The sequence below is a fragment of the Diceros bicornis genome, chromosome 2 (assembly GCF_020826845.1).
Source record: "Diceros bicornis minor isolate mBicDic1 chromosome 2, mDicBic1.mat.cur, whole genome shotgun sequence".
Classification (NCBI taxonomy): domain Eukaryota; kingdom Metazoa; phylum Chordata; class Mammalia; order Perissodactyla; family Rhinocerotidae; genus Diceros; species Diceros bicornis.
Genome location: NC_080741.1, coordinates 42937943 through 42953339, shown reverse-complemented (window position 1 = coordinate 42953339; position 15397 = coordinate 42937943). Strand labels below are relative to the sequence as shown.

The 15397-nt window shown below is 41.3% G+C and overlaps 2 protein-coding genes across 6 annotated transcripts in view; both read right to left on the bottom strand.

The window, feature by feature from the left end:
• The window catches only part of RPL14 (ribosomal protein L14), a 169161-nt gene that overhangs the window by 25604 nt on the left and 128160 nt on the right, over positions 1-15397 (bottom strand). The window lies entirely within an intron of this gene.
• The window catches only part of ENTPD3 (ectonucleoside triphosphate diphosphohydrolase 3), a 39075-nt gene continuing 24345 nt past the window's right edge, over positions 668-15397 (bottom strand). For 2 of the 5 annotated variants that reach the window (XM_058555499.1, XM_058555511.1), the window contains exons 8-11: positions 8576-8848; positions 8321-8431; positions 7746-7883; positions 4128-5504 (exon numbers count right to left, since the gene is read on the bottom strand). In XM_058555499.1, the coding sequence (XP_058411482.1) occupies positions 5268-5504; positions 7746-7883; positions 8321-8431; positions 8576-8848 (759 nt within the window). In that variant the 3' untranslated portion in view covers positions 4128-5267. Of the gene's footprint in view, positions 807-4127; positions 5505-5620; positions 7642-7745; positions 7884-8320; positions 8432-8575; positions 8849-15397 lie in introns of those variants that run through there. The other 3 variants (XM_058555501.1, XM_058555500.1, XM_058555505.1) reach the window with 3 other exon arrangements.

Sequence of the window (15397 nt, the reverse complement as noted above, 5' to 3'; positions counted from 1 at the left end):
TCTCTCATGGTTCCAGCAGAGGGCCTTCAGGTCTCAGGTGTTCAAGAGGAAAGAAATTTCTCCTACAGTCTCATGTCTCCTACAGCCTTGATCACTCAGCCCAGCTCTTAACACATGGAACTTCTGGTAAATATATGATGCGTAAATGAAGGAATAAGTAAATGGGCGAAAGAAATACTTTTTAAAGCCTTTATTCATTGGCTATCTGCTGTGTCTGGCACTGGCGGAGCACTAAATTTTCTCTCAACTATCCCATGAGGTGCATATTATCCCCATTTTATATATGATGAAATCAAGGCTCAAAGAGATCAAAAGACTTTATGAAGATCACAGAGGTGGCAAATCTTTGAGTTAACCTAGATGTATAAATTTATTTTTTAAATGTCATACAAGACATATAGAATGTGCATAAATGGTTGAAATAAGGGAACACCTGTAACTACTACCCAGTTATAGAACATCACTGTCACCCCAGAAGCCCTGTTGTTATGGACCAAATGTTTGTGTCCCCCCCAATATTCATATGTTGAAGCCCTAACCCCTAATGTAATGGTAATTGGAGATGGGGCCTTTGGGAGGTACTTAGAGTTAGATGAGGTCATAAGGGTGGGGCCTTCATGATGAGATTAGTCCCCTTATAAAAAGAGACACCAGAGAGCTCACACACAGACACACACGTTCTCCCAGCGAGCACAGAGGAAAGGCCATGTGAGGCCTCAGCAAGAAGGCGGCCATCTACAAACCAGAAAGAGGGCTGTCACCAGGAACTGAATTGGCTGGCACCTTGGTCTTGGGCTTCCCGATCTCTAGAATTGAGAGAAAATAAATTTCTACTGTTTAAACCACCCAGTCTGTGGTATTTTGTTACGGCAGCCCTAGCAGACCAAGACACTCATTTATCCCCTTCCAAACACAACCTCCATCTTCCACCAAATTTAAGAGTAATAATTCCCGTGCTTTTATTTAGAGTTTACCTTTTGTGTTTAGTTTTGTCTGTTTTTGAACTTTGTATAAATGGAATTATGCTATATATATATTTTTTGTGACTTACTTTTTACCCTCAAAATTATGTTCATAAGATCCATCGTATATTTGTATGCGTATATTTGTAGTTCTTTGGTTTTCATGCTGTATGGTATTTTCTCGTATAGATATATTACTATTAATTCTTCCATTTTATGAGATGGGCAACTCAGTTGCTGGTAAGAACATTCTTAGGCATGTATCCTGGTGTACATCAGAACACATATGTCTAAGGTAGTATATACCTTGGACTGGAAGGTCATTTGTATGTATATCTTCAACTTTATTAGACGATACCACAGTTTCCCAGAGAGGTTGCATTAATTTACATTCCCACCAGCAATGTATGAGAGTTCCAGTTCTTCTACACTCTCACTAAGAGTGGTATTGTCAGATATTTAAATTTTTGCCAAACTAATAGGTACATTCTGTTAGCTCACTGTAGTTTTAGTTTGCATTGACCCAATCTATGAATGAGATTGAGCATCTTTTCATGTTTATTGGACATTTAGATTTCTCCTTTTGTAAAGTGTCTTTTCAAGCCTTTTGCCCATTTAGAAAAATTGGATCATCTGCATTTTCATCACTGATTTATAGGAGTTTTTCATATAATTTGGAAACTAGTCCTTTATCAGTTATATATGTTGCAAATACCTTCTTCTCTGTGGCTTGTCTTTTCTCTCTTATAATGGTGTTTTCTGATGAAACGAAGTTCTTAATTTTAATGTAATCAAATGTATCAAGTATTCTTTATGTTAATGCTTTTTCTGTAGAGTTTAAAAAACGCTTTCCGGGCCGGCCCCGTGGCTTAGCGATTAAGTGCGCACGCTCCGCTGCTGGCGGCCCGGGTTCGGATCCTGGGCGCGCACCGACGCACTGCTTCTCTGGCCATGCTGAGGCCGCGTCCCACATACAGCAACTAGAAGGCTGTGCAACTATGACATACAACTATCTACTGGGGCTTTGGGGGAAAAAAATAAATAAATAAAAATTATAAAAAAAAAAAAAAAAAAAGAAATGCTTCCCTATTCGAAATCTTAAAAATTTTCTCCTATATTCTATTGTAAAAACTTTATAGGTTTATCTTGCACATTTAGGTCTTTAACCCACCTGGAAATGACTTTTGAAAATGGCACAAGGTAGGGGTCGAATTTTCTTTTTTCTCCATATGGAAACCCAATTGTCCCACATCTTTTCCCACTGCTCCGATGTGACACCTTTGTCATAAATAAAGTGTCTGTATGTGAATGGGTACGTTGGATGACAAAATTCTAAAGCCAAACTCCTAACTGCCACATGATACTATCTTTTTTTGTGAAAGGAAATGTGGTGGACATAACGGGCTTCAGACTCCACCAGGCCAGAATCTCAACTCATAATCTCCACCTCCAAAAATGCTTACCAGCTGGGTGATGTTGGCATGTGATTTTACCTCTGAGCCCATTCCTTTCTTGCATCGTTACTGGAAGGAATGGGCACACTTGGCGATACTACTCGCTCTTATGTTCACCACATATTGCAAATGTAAGCACTTGCTCTGGTTGGAGGCTTGGGGCTTGGGTTCTGTAGTATTAATTTTCTATTGCTTTGTAACAAATTGCCACAAACTTAGAGGCCTAAGACAACATTCACTTATTATCTCCCAGTTCTGTAGGTCAGAAATCTGGGTGGGCTCACCCAGGTTCTCTGCTCAGGGTCTAAATGGCTGAAATCAATGTGTCTGCTGAGTTGAGCTCTTATCTGGAGGCTCTGGGGAAACATGCCTCCAAGTTCATTCAGGTTGTTGGCTGAACTCAGTTCCTTGCAGTTGCAAGACTGAGGTCCCTGTTTTCTGGCTGGCTGTCAGCCAGGAGTTGGTCTTAGTTCCTAGAGGCTGCTCCCAGGCCCTTTCCACCTGGCCTCCTCCATCTTCAAGTTAGCAAATCCTTCTCATGCTTTGAATCTTTCTGACTTCCTCTGGAGAAAATACTCTACTTTCAAAGAGCTCACGTGATGAGATTAGGCCTATGTGGATAATTTCTCCATTTTAAGGTCAACTGATTAGTAATTACATCTGCAGATCCCCTTCACCACGTAACAACATAGTCTCGGGAGTAACACCAGAGGGCGAAGGTGATGGGGACAATTTCAGACTTCTGCCTACCACAGTAGTACTAGATATGTTACTTGGACTGCAGATTTCATGATGGTCCATCTCATAAGAATTCTTTGATATATGTCAGAAAGCGCAAAATACTTCATCAGCTTATTCCAAGTTCCCAAATGGGCTAGAGACGTTGACTACGACTTGCCTTCCTGGAACCTTGGCCCTGTTTCCTGCACAGACATATCCTTTTTTCTTGCAAACTCTTGATATTTAGATGCTATTTTTATCTGATATCTCTATAGTTTATTGTCTACCCCTCATTTCTGTCATATATGGAAATAACATCAATCAACAAATATTTTAAGTATACACTACATTCATAGCACTTATCCAAATCCAAGATCACATCTGGCAAGGTGTTGGGCCCATAGTAGGTATTTCTTAGATGTCTGTTGAATGAATGAGTGAATGATGAATGATAGGCTTTGCATTTAAGTAGCATACTGTCTATTTTAGAAATAAGCCATATGCACACACAAAAATAAATAATAACATAAGAAATTATATAACTAGTTTTTAACAGGTAGTCAAGGAGATAGATCATTGTGTGTGTGTGTGTGTGTGTGTGTGTAAGGAAAGCTTTGTGGAAGAAGTAGAGCTAGCATGAGGCCTTGAAAAATAAGCATTATTTGGATGGGTGGGAGGATGACCCACAGTCAGATAGGGAGAACTGTGTGAGCAAAGGCGCATTTTGGAATGGGTGTAGCCATTCTCGGTGGAATCAAGATCTGAGTGGTGAGTTGTGGCCTCACAGAAGCTTTGAATGTCAAATAAGGTAAAGAAATGTTTGACTCAATTATCTCAAGGAGTCAAAAGCTTATTAAAGTGAAGCACTTGGAACTCTCTGGAATAAAGGTGATATTAATGCATGATTTTCTTAATTCACTAGGAAAGTTTGCTTAAGAAAATTTTCAAAACTTCCTCTGATAAATACTACCTTGGGTAACAAACACACACATTGCAAGTCAAAATCAGAGTGCTTTATTCCGTATTCAGCCGACAAACAACAATCTGAAATAATGTTGATTTTTAGTTTGCAGCCATTGGAGTCACTAGAATTCTTTCCCATCGCACTTTGGAATTAAATGTCCCTGCAGCTTCCTTTCTTTCCCCCAAATCAAGAACTATGGCTACTATGCAGAAACAGCTATGATCTAGGAAAGTAATTGGTCAGCAAATCATAGAACAGGATGTCTCGTGACAGCATCAGGTACACCTGGGGGAATGGTGGGCAAAATACACAAATCATGCTAACAATGAAAAGACAGCTCTAAGCAAAAGCCTAGCAAAGGCAAAAATATTGGGAACACAATAGTCTCACCAGGAGTAAGTGTTTTATAGGAAGACACAGCAATGTGAAGGGGCGGTGTGGCCGATGACATACAGGCTGCAATCTGATGCCCAGAGCTCTGCGTGGGAATCCCACTTTGGGAATGGCCTGCAGTTTCCTGGGACACTCTCTGTGTGTCTTTGTCCTTCAGGTTCTGCCTGCATGACAGAAGCCTCGCTATGGCCACTGTCGTCGGGGTAAAGGAGTCTTCTCCTCCAGATACTATATTCTACCAATCTGAGGGAGCTCAAGGTTTATGGGATTGTGAAAGGAAAGTCTTAGTGAAGGATGGAGGGGAAGAAGCCATAAAATGAGATATCTGACTGGGCCAAATGCTTAATGGACGTCTGCCAGTTTCCAAACTTGCCTGGAGGAATATGGCATTTCTGAGGGAGGAAAAATGCACACTGAGCCCTGAGGTCAATTCTTCAACATTAAGAATTCTTCAACATTTTGTCCTATTCTCAACTTACTCTTCCTCTGGGGCACTTCAAATAAAAACCCTAACCTTGATGGCCTGTCTCTCCCCTCTCTGTTCCCCAGTAGGTCAGCAAGTGGGTGGTGGGGTCTCTGGCGGAGCAATGTGCACAGAACAGTTGAGGAACTCCCCAAGAGGTGTTTTGGCATAAATCAGTATCTGAGAGGCACGTGACCTAGGCATCTCACTTTAGTTGTGTTTCCTGAAGATGGACACTTTGTTTGCACTGTCTGGTGCCACTCAGGCTGGTTATGGGCAGCCCTCAGGCTCCAGGAGCTGCTTTGCGAGGCTCACGCAGAATCCACCGCATGACTGAAGGTATGCTGGGCACGCCTCTGATTCCTGGACGATGCACACAGGTACACAAGAAACGCCAGACACAGCAAGGTCACTACTGAGAAGAAGGAGACGGTGCACAGAAAGGCAGATGGCTTCACGGGCAGGCGGATCAGGGGGCTTTCGGCTGGGATGTGGTTGGTCAGGCTGAGCATGTAGCCGAGAGACCAGGCTATGCTGCTATTCCCTACCTGTGGAGGAGAGGAGATGGCTCAGTTCCCAGGGCAGGGCTCGAGGCGGGAATTACACACCTGGGGCACACTACTGTCACCCTCATGGAACACCCACAGGAAACTGTGGCCTAAGGAGGTAAAAAGACTTGGCCATATTCAGACACTGCAGAGACTGGGCTAGAACCCAGGTCACCATGACCACAAAGGCTCAAGGCCCTACCTCTGGCATTGCAGAGAAAACAGAAGAACCAATCCTCACAACCTTGTCATAACCAAGCGTGAAGGGGGCACAGTTAACAACAGTGACAGTTTTTCTGTTGTCGGGTACACAAGTGTCCGTGGCTAAAGAAAGAGGGTTTATTGAACCCAGGACTAGTTTCTTAGAACAGGGGGTCAGTCTAAATGGGAAACAGATTTTGTCAATTTCTTCTGGTAGTTCCCTCAATTTTTGTTTATATGTTTTTAGGCTGTTTTATTAGACATATAAATGTTTCGAATTTGCAATATTCATAATGAACTTTTTATCATTATGTCGGAATCCTCTCTATCTCAAATGATGCTCTTATCTCAAAGACTATTTTGTCAGATATTAAATAGCTACACCAGTTTTCTTTTGGGTAGTGTTTGTTTGATACTTAAAAAAATTTTTTTAACTTTCAATCTTTCCAGGTCCTGAGGCATAAAGCCTAAGTGTTTCTCTTACAAACAACATATACTTGATTTTTAAAAGTCCAATCTGACAATGTCTGTCTTTTAACTGGTAGGTTTAGTCCATTTATGATTATTACGATTATTGATATATTTGAACTTCTCTCTAATATGTTAGTTTTAAATTTTCCACTGGTGCTATTTTCCTATATTTATTTTTTTCCGTTCTTGCCTTAAAAATGATACAGATATACATTCCTCTTTACAAGATGAGCATTTTAGGCCATTTTCATGTCCCTGTATCCTATGACCCCCTACCCTGCCCCCATCACATTGGATATTAGCTGTACTTGAATGCTGGCTTGTTACAAATGGATTCTTTTCCTTTACTTTTCTTTGGTGTTAGTTTTCTTTTTTTAACCTAAATTTTAAGCTACAACATCATTTATTCTTACTTCCTCTATTTTTATAACATCTCCTGGATTTATTTTTCTTCTTACTTAATTAATTCCTCCAAAAGTATTTTCAACGTAAGTCTTTGTGCGGCCAATCTTCTGAAGTCTTTTTATGCCCTCACATTTTGAATACTAATTTGGCTGGATACAAAACCCTTTATGAATAAAGGAAAGGAACTTCAAGCCTAGAATTCTGTATCCATCCAAATTGGTATTCAAGGGAAAGTCATTCTCCGTTTTCATAATGTACTTTCCTGGTAATTAGATTCACTAGAAGCAAAGCTTAGAGAGCACATGCTACCAACAGGCCTTATACGTCTCCAGACATCCTTAGTTTTTGTAGATGACTCAATTTTATTTATGTAAAAGTAGACAGGCACAGGCCTAATGCTGGATATTGATTGGTTTAATCTAATTATTGTCGAAGCTAATACTGAACAGACCGACTCCAGACATACTTCAGGCTTTCTATCAGTCATTCCTGACATGAGAAAACCCTCCCAGAACCTGGGGAACACGGTGCTGGATGAACATATTAGCAAAGCTGAGTCTTGCCTGGAAACAAGGTCCAGAGAGTGACTGAGACCAGCTGTGATTCCAGCTTCAGACCATTCTGGACACTTGAGAGGAAATACAGTGACCTCAATCGCATCCCAAGAGAAAATTCTTACTTAGTGCTGCTGTAAATCCCTCATGCTCTATCTTATTCTGGCATCTGTGTAAAATCTGTGAGCAATTAGTTACTATCTTCATAAAAAAGTTATTGTTATATTTGAAGCTTCTTTTCAGGATGAAAAGTCTCAACTCTTTAACATAATTATTTATTCACTCAACCCAAGCATCTTCCGGGTTCTGGCCCCTGTGCTGAATGCTAGGAATACAAGGATGATAAAACAAGTCCTGCCCTCGCAGAACTCAGAGTCCACAGGTTCTTGGCTTCCAATCCTTTACCGTGTGGAAGGGTGTCCAGTGAACACCTCCTCTGAATTCTCCATCATCTCTTCTGGGAAGCTCACAAGTGATCACAGTCCCATCAGCTTCTGTTCAGCAAGCTGAAATCACCAATATCCTTTTATCTTCTACATTCTCTCACTCACATGCACACAAACCACTATTTTGAGAGGAAGAAGAGAAAACAATTTGTGCTTTGACTTACTTCTTTTTTAAAATGTATTTGGGGCCAAGTCTCCTCGGTGAATTTGTATCCATTTACCAGCAAGTGATAGATATAGTGGGCTGAGAAGCAGTAGGAGCGGGCATACACCTCATCAAACCTGGGGAGCAGCAACGGGAGCTGAGGATGAGGTTCAAAACAGGTAAGAGGGAGGCCGGGCAGGCATGCTTTAAAATGCACATTTCAGAACACCTTAGGTCAACAGTCATATTTTAAAGAATCTTATCCCCAGAATTTCATAATAAAAATTACTATAAAATAATACCATTATATAATAATGAAAATATCCCTATACAATATCACGGAAGAACAATCTCTGAGTTTACAGAGTGCTTATTAAGTGCCAAACACTGTTCCAACCATTCTAGCCTGTGGTTAGAACCTTAATCACAACGTGGGTGTGAGGTGGGTTCCCCTATGAGTCCCTTTTAAGAATGTAGTGACAGCAGGACAGCATAAGGGCCACATTCAGGCCATTCACACACATGCACACAAATGGAATACAGTCCTCTCTACTGTTTTGTGCTGATATTGATCCTTTCTCTTTAAATACTGACCTGATTCCAACTCTGTGAGCAGAAATTCCAGGTGCTTGAGTTGAAGGAGTTCAGGGAAAAGCTACCTGAAAGATTCATAGCACTGGCTGTGTAGTAGAATCCTGCAAAAGCCTGTAAGGAAGTAGTACAGAAGGAAATTAGTTCTCAGAATGGGAATAAGAAAGTGGGAAACAGGTCAGCAGAAGAGAAACAGAAAGGTGAGAAATAAATATTCAATGGGGAAGAAAGGAATCTTTCAGTGGATTTTGCTCTTACCACAAATGACCCTTTAACTTTTGGCTGATAAACCCCAACAAAGGAACAGTCTTCTTGGTCATGGCAAGCGCTGAAGTTAAATAGGGAAGCCACTTTTTCCCTACACAGGGATGGGTCCCCGGTTCCTTCAAAAGTGATGATGGCACTGGGCTCGTAACTTCCAGGCCTCAGGCCTTCTGTGCACAAGCTGTCAAATATGCGGTCCCCAGTGAAGTTGGTGATGTAATTCCGAGGGTAACAGGGGTTGGTGAGTCTGGTTTTGGTGGTAGAATTCTGTAGGTACAAGAGTGAGGTGTTAGAAATCACTCTTTTATGGAGGACCAAGTCCTTCCCTTTTGCAAATTCTCACTATCGCTACCCTCCAATGCCAAAAGAGAAATGGAAAAAATGCCATTCTGTGTCAGTGTGTACTTGAAGGCAACTCCCAGGTTGTTTGGATAACTCAAGTGGGGGTGGGGGGACAGTTACCCTGCACCTACATGGGTAACTGTCCCCCCACCCCCACCCCCGTCAAATCAATGCTAGGTTGTTGGTCACGTCATCTGCTCCAGCCCTTAAGTAAGCCCTGTGAAGCAGGTTTTATGAGTTCTACTTTGATGAGAAAACAAGATTTGTTTTGATTAACTGACCATTTTGAATACGATGTTATCTCTTCACCTAATCAAATAATCCAAAAAGTTCAAAGATATATATTATGAAAATTAAGTGTCCCTCTCACCCACTTCCAACCACCAGCTCCCCTCCCTGGAAGTAACCATTGCCAGTTTTTGTATATTCTACCAGAGATTTTGTGTATACTTCTTGTATGCATAAGCAAATATATTTTCTTTTTCTCTCTCTTCCTTTCTTTTTCAAAACCATAAACGGTAGTATTCTATACACACTGTTTTCTTATTTAAAAATATATCTTTGAGATCTTTTCATTCATTGTACATGTAGAGGGGCCTCTTCTCCTTAGCAGCTGCATAGCACTCCACTGTACAAATAAACTATAATTTATTTAAGAAATTCCCTCTAGATGAAAATTTAGGTGGTTTCCAATCATTTTGACCTGACAAAACAATGCTGCAATACATACTCTTGTTGCATGTAAGTCTTTGATTCTTTTGTAATTTATTTGGTATAAAGACTGTGGTAGGGACCTACAATTGTATCCCCTACAGTAAATTCTTGACTCAGACAACATTTAGCCCAACTCATTCATTTCACAATGAGGAAGTGAGGTACACAGCAAAATAATGTAGTCATTTAACAAAAGTGAGTGACAGGATTCTGCACAGAATCCCACAGAAGTCCAACCCCCATCCAATATAACTCACAAGAGCATCCTCCGCAAAGACCTTCATGTAACTCTGTGGAGGCAGCAAACAGGCCCCTTTCTGCCTCAATAGTGTGAAAAAAATCTATTATTTTCAAAAATTATTGTGTCTAATTTGTAACATATCACTCCAAAGTCACCCTATGGCTGAAATATTGGTTGAAAGAAAAAAAATCAAATCAACCAACTGGTTTTTAGTTTCCCCCTCCAAATCTGACTTCAGTGTTTTAAATAACTAAAATAAAATAAGTTCTGGCTTGGCCTGGGGAAGAAGCAAGACAATATAAATTATTTCTGGCTTGGAACATAGAAGAAGCTCAGCAAAGATTATTTCTATTCTCTTTCTGGAGTTTGAATTGTTTGTTATGGCATTCTGTAAAGATAATTTGACAATGTGCCAAGTGGCTCAGGCCCTTAACATTCAATATATCTTCCCTGAACTTAGTGTTTGCAGGACACTTGCATGAAATGGTCAACCAGTGGGCTTGAGAGAAAAAAGTCCACTAGAAAACTAGAACACAATCTGATCTTAGAGTAACACCTGTTATAAATGGAAATAATAGTGATCAAAACTATCTTCAATAGTGATTGAAATCATGAAGAAAACACACAAGGAGGAGCCGGCCCCGTGGCCTAGCGGTTAAGTGCGCGCACTCGGCTGCTGGCGGCCCCGGGTTCGGATCCCGAGTGTGCACCGATGCACCGCTTGTCAGGCTGTGCTGTGGGAGCATCCCATATAAAGTGGAGGAAGATGGGCACGGATGTTAGCCCATCGCCGGTCTTCCTCAGCAAAAAGAGGAGGATTAGCATGGATGTTAGCTCAGGGCTGATCTTCCTCACAAAAAAAAAAAAAAAAAAAAAAACACCCACACAAGGAAACTACATTTAAAAGAAAGGTACAGGACCAGTGATGAAAACTGTAAGTTTTATTGAAGGATACAAACCAAGAACTAAATAAACAGAAGGACATTTTATAATTCTGGATAGAAATTCTTATTATTAATAAGGCAATTTTTACCAAATTAGTATATGAATCAATGCAATTGCAATCATGATCTTAATAAAAATTTTTCCTTTTGTTGCTACTTAAAATGATTTTGAAGTTCAGAATAAATGTCTGAGAGTAGAAAAGCAAACTATTGCAACTAGAACAACATGATACTGGCTCAAGAATAGACAAATGGATGAACAGAAAAGAACAGAAAATCCAGAAATACATCCTCTTCATCCAAATACTTATTATTGGACTATCTTGGAATCCTTGAAATTCTGACTGCAAAAAGTCCCACATTGTTGGTGGAAATCTTAATGGCTTTAATTTTGTTGGGAGATTGCCTATTTATCCATTTAAGTGAAAAATATACCTACCCTTTGACCCTATCCTACAGAAGTATAATCACTAGTTCATGAGGTTGTATGTACAAGAAGGTTTATTATATTATTGTCATAGCAGTAAAACAGGACATAGCCTGGTGTCCATCAGGAGAGGAATGGTTGATAAATTTTGGAATATTAAATAGTAAAGAAAATAAGTTATACATTGACCCAGAAAGCATAGAACAACAACATATCAAGCTATGATCAGTGAGGACACTCAGTGAAAAGGATTGGAGGGAGCTTCTTTTATATCTACTTTAACATCTTTTTGTACAGTTTGACATTTTTACAACAAAAATGTACTTTCTTTTATAATAAAATGACCAATATAATTTTTCTCTTTAAATAATGGTACTTGGAATATTATGCACTGATAAAAATTATAATTTCAAAGGATGTTTAACAACCCAGGAAATTGCTCATGATATATTGTTAGGTGAAACAAAAAGCTGAAAAACTATATATACCATATGAAGCCAAATTTGTAAATACACATATTCAAGCACACACAAAAAAAAAAAACTGGAAGAAAATACAATATGTTGATGGTGGTTAATTCTGTTTTTTTTAAAATTATTTATATTTTTTTGTCTGCATTTTCTAAATTTTTTTCACTGAACATGTATTACTTTAAAAACAGAAGAAAAAAGATCTAACTTAAAGAGGGAAAGAAAGAAAGTGAATGCATGTCTCTAATGTTCAACATGCTGTCAGAGTGAGACTTGAGCCCTGGGGCGACTGGAGATTTGTTAATAAGAAAATAATTTGCAAACTACATATCCAGATATTATTCTCACCACACTACTAGCCCCTTGATATTACAGAGGAGGAAATGAGACCCAGACTGGTGGAATTTACTCAGGCAGTGTTCAAGATGCAATAATCTGCATGAGCCTTCTAAGTCGGCACTTCGCAACATGTATTTTGGCACACGCAAGTATCGGTCAGGCAGGTCCAGACATGAGTTTGCGGGTGATCCTCATGACATCTGGATGCTTCTGCTCACCTGAGTCAGAAGGCTTAGAAGGCAGAGCCACCCTCTCAGGCATTGAGAGGTTACCAGGCAAGTTGGAGAGATGCCCCTGTCCCTGTGAGCTGACCGTCCAAAGTGAGAGGCTGGGGTTTCCCACCTCTGTCGCCAGTCCTGTGCTCACACCTTGAGACTTGAGTTCTCAAACCCAAATGAGACCTCAGACAGGAGGAGTATTCACTTCTCTATTGTAGACTGTTGCATACATAGATAATCATTCTTTAATAAACATTGTAGGAGTTTTATTACCTCAAGGCCAGCCAAATTTAAGAGGTTAGCTTCTCTGAACTCCATTCACCCTAGGAAAAGGATGATTTCATCTGCCCCCTTTCTCCTGTGTGAAGTTCAGGGGAGCCCCCACCCTCCACCCCTGCCAGGGCCAGAGGTGGAGGGAAGGGCATTAAGCATTGCTGGAAATAAAAGGAGATGCAGAAAAGAGAATTTTCCAGAGCTTCTCTCCTGGAAAAAAGCATGTTGGATGAAATACTTTAATGAGTGAGTGGGGAGGAGTGGTGGTTATGGAGACCTTCCTAGGGAGGGTTGATTGATTTCCCTGTGGGAACTGAGTTTGGCTGAGTCGGGGGTGTATGAGAGTCTGGGGTGGGCGCTGAGTCTCTTGAGGCGTGGTAGAGTAGCTGAGGGTTGCCTGTAGGATTCCCCCTCTCTGTCCTTCCCAGGCAGTGCTCAGCCTCTCCTGATAATACATACCATATGCATGTGTACTGGGGCTCCAGCTTTTACCGTGAGGCTGAAAGAGAAGTTTTGGGGAGTGAGCCAGAACTAGAGGGCAAACTCTCACAACCCACCTTGCATGTGTGTCACGTGCTGTCAAGTCAGCTCTGACTCCAGGCGACCCTATGAATGAGTGATGTGCTCAATGTCCTGTCCTCAACAGCCCTACTCAGCTCCTGTAGACGCATGCCTATGGCTTCCTTTATGGAGTCCATCCATCTCATATTTGGTCTTTATCTTTTCCTGCTGCCTTCTACTTTTCCCAGCCTTATTGTCTATTCCAAAGGATCCTGCCTTCTCATGATGTGCCCAAAGTAGGACTGCCTGTTTTATCATTTTTGCCTCCAGCAATAGTTCAGGCTTAATTTGCTCTAGGACCCACTTGTTTGTCGTTCTGGCAGTTCAGGGTATCCATAGACCTCTCCTCCACCTAACCATATTTCAAAGGAATCCATTTTATCCCTGTCAGCCTTCTTCCCTGTCCGGCTTTCGCACCCGTATGTAGTAATTGGGAATACGAGGATGTGGATGTTCTTGGCCTTCGTCTCTAATGACACTTCCTGACACTTGGTGCTCTTTCCTAATTCTTTGATTACTGCTCTTCCGAGTCTCAGTCTTCGCTTGATTTCCTGGCTGCAGTTTCCATTTAAATTGATGACTGGGGCCGGCCCCGTGGCTTAGTGGTTAAGTGTGCGCGCTCCGCTACTGGCGGCCCGGGTTCGGATCCCGGGTGCGCACCGATGCACCGCATCTCCGGCCATGCTGAGGCCGCGTCCCACGTACAGCAACTAGAAGGACGTGCAGCTATGACATACAACTATCTACTGGGGCTTTGGGGGAAAAAAGGAGGAGGATTGGCAATAGATGTTAGGTGAGAGCCGGTCTTCCTCAGCAAAAAGAGGAGGATTAGCATGTATGTTAGCTCAGGGCTGATCTTCCTCACAAAAAAAAAAAAAAAAGGCATAAATTGATGACTGAACCAAAGTAAACCAAATCTTCAAGAATTTCAACGTCTTCATTTTCTGCGTTAAAGTTGTGTGGGTCTTCCATGGTCATGAGTTTTGTCTTCTTGACGTTAAGTGCTGTCCTGCTTGGGCATCTTCTTCTTTCACTTTTGTCGGAAGTTGTTTCAGGTCATTGCTGCTTTTGCCTGTAAGATGGTGTCATCTGCATATCTTAGACTGTGGATATTTCTTGCACTGATTTTCATCCTCCTTCATCTGAGTCTAGCCCAGTTTCTGTATATGTTCTGTGTACAGATTAAACAGATAGGGAGAGAAATTGCACCCTTGTCTGACACCTTTGCTTACAGAAAACCATTCTGTCTCTCCATATTCTGTCCTGCCAGTGGCTTCTTGTCCACCATACAGGTTACACGTCAGGATAATCAAGTGCTGAGGCACACCCATTTCTTTTAGAGCAGCCCAGAGCTTTTCATGATCCATGCAGACAAAGGCTTTACTGTAGTCTATAAAACATAGACTAAACTTCTTCTGAAATTCCTTGGAGCACTCCAGTAACCAACAAACAAATGATCTTGTGTGCCTCTCCCTTTTCAAAATCCAGTGTAGACAGCAGGCATTTCTTGCTCCATGTAAGGTAAAAGCCTGTGTTGCAGCACCTTGAGCATCACTTTACTTGCATGGGAAATTCGAGCAATGGTCCTATAGTTCCTGCACTCCTTTCTTGGGGATCGGGATGTATATTGAGCATTTCCAGTTTATAGACCATTGTTTTGTTTTCCATATTTGTTGGCATATTCTTGTTAGGATTTGGACAGATTCAGTCTCCGTGGCTTGAAATAATTCTGTCAATATCCCATGTACCTCTGGTGACTTATTTCTTCCCAGTACTTTCAGGGCAGCTTTCACTTCACTTTCTAGAAGCACCGGCTCAGTAATTACTACTTGGTACATGCAGGGGTCTGAAGGTGTGAGTTTTGCTGATGATACTTTTGTGAGCCAGTCCAATTTTTCTGCAGGCTAGTGGCTGGGGAATAATGCTGCCTTTCTCAATTACCAAAGTAGGTTGAAGGGGTTGGGGTTAACCTACTGATGCTGTGTCCACTATGTTCATTGGTTGACCCAGCCCTTGTCCCCTGCCCCTGGGTCCCATCAGAAGCTACAATCTGTGGCCTCTGGTTGGCTTCATGTCCCTCTAGGTCGTCAAGTCCCCTTCTCTTCATCTTCCCTTCATCTTCATCTTCCTTTCTCAACCATAGCTGAGACTAATGTCTCCTGAGTCCCAGAGTTTGGGGTCTGGGGTCTGTCTCACGCACAGAGCTAGTGCTCACTGAAACACACTTCACTAATGTCAAGTTTATATTGGTGACAGCCTTCCAGCTGATGCCTGAAGTAGCCATCTG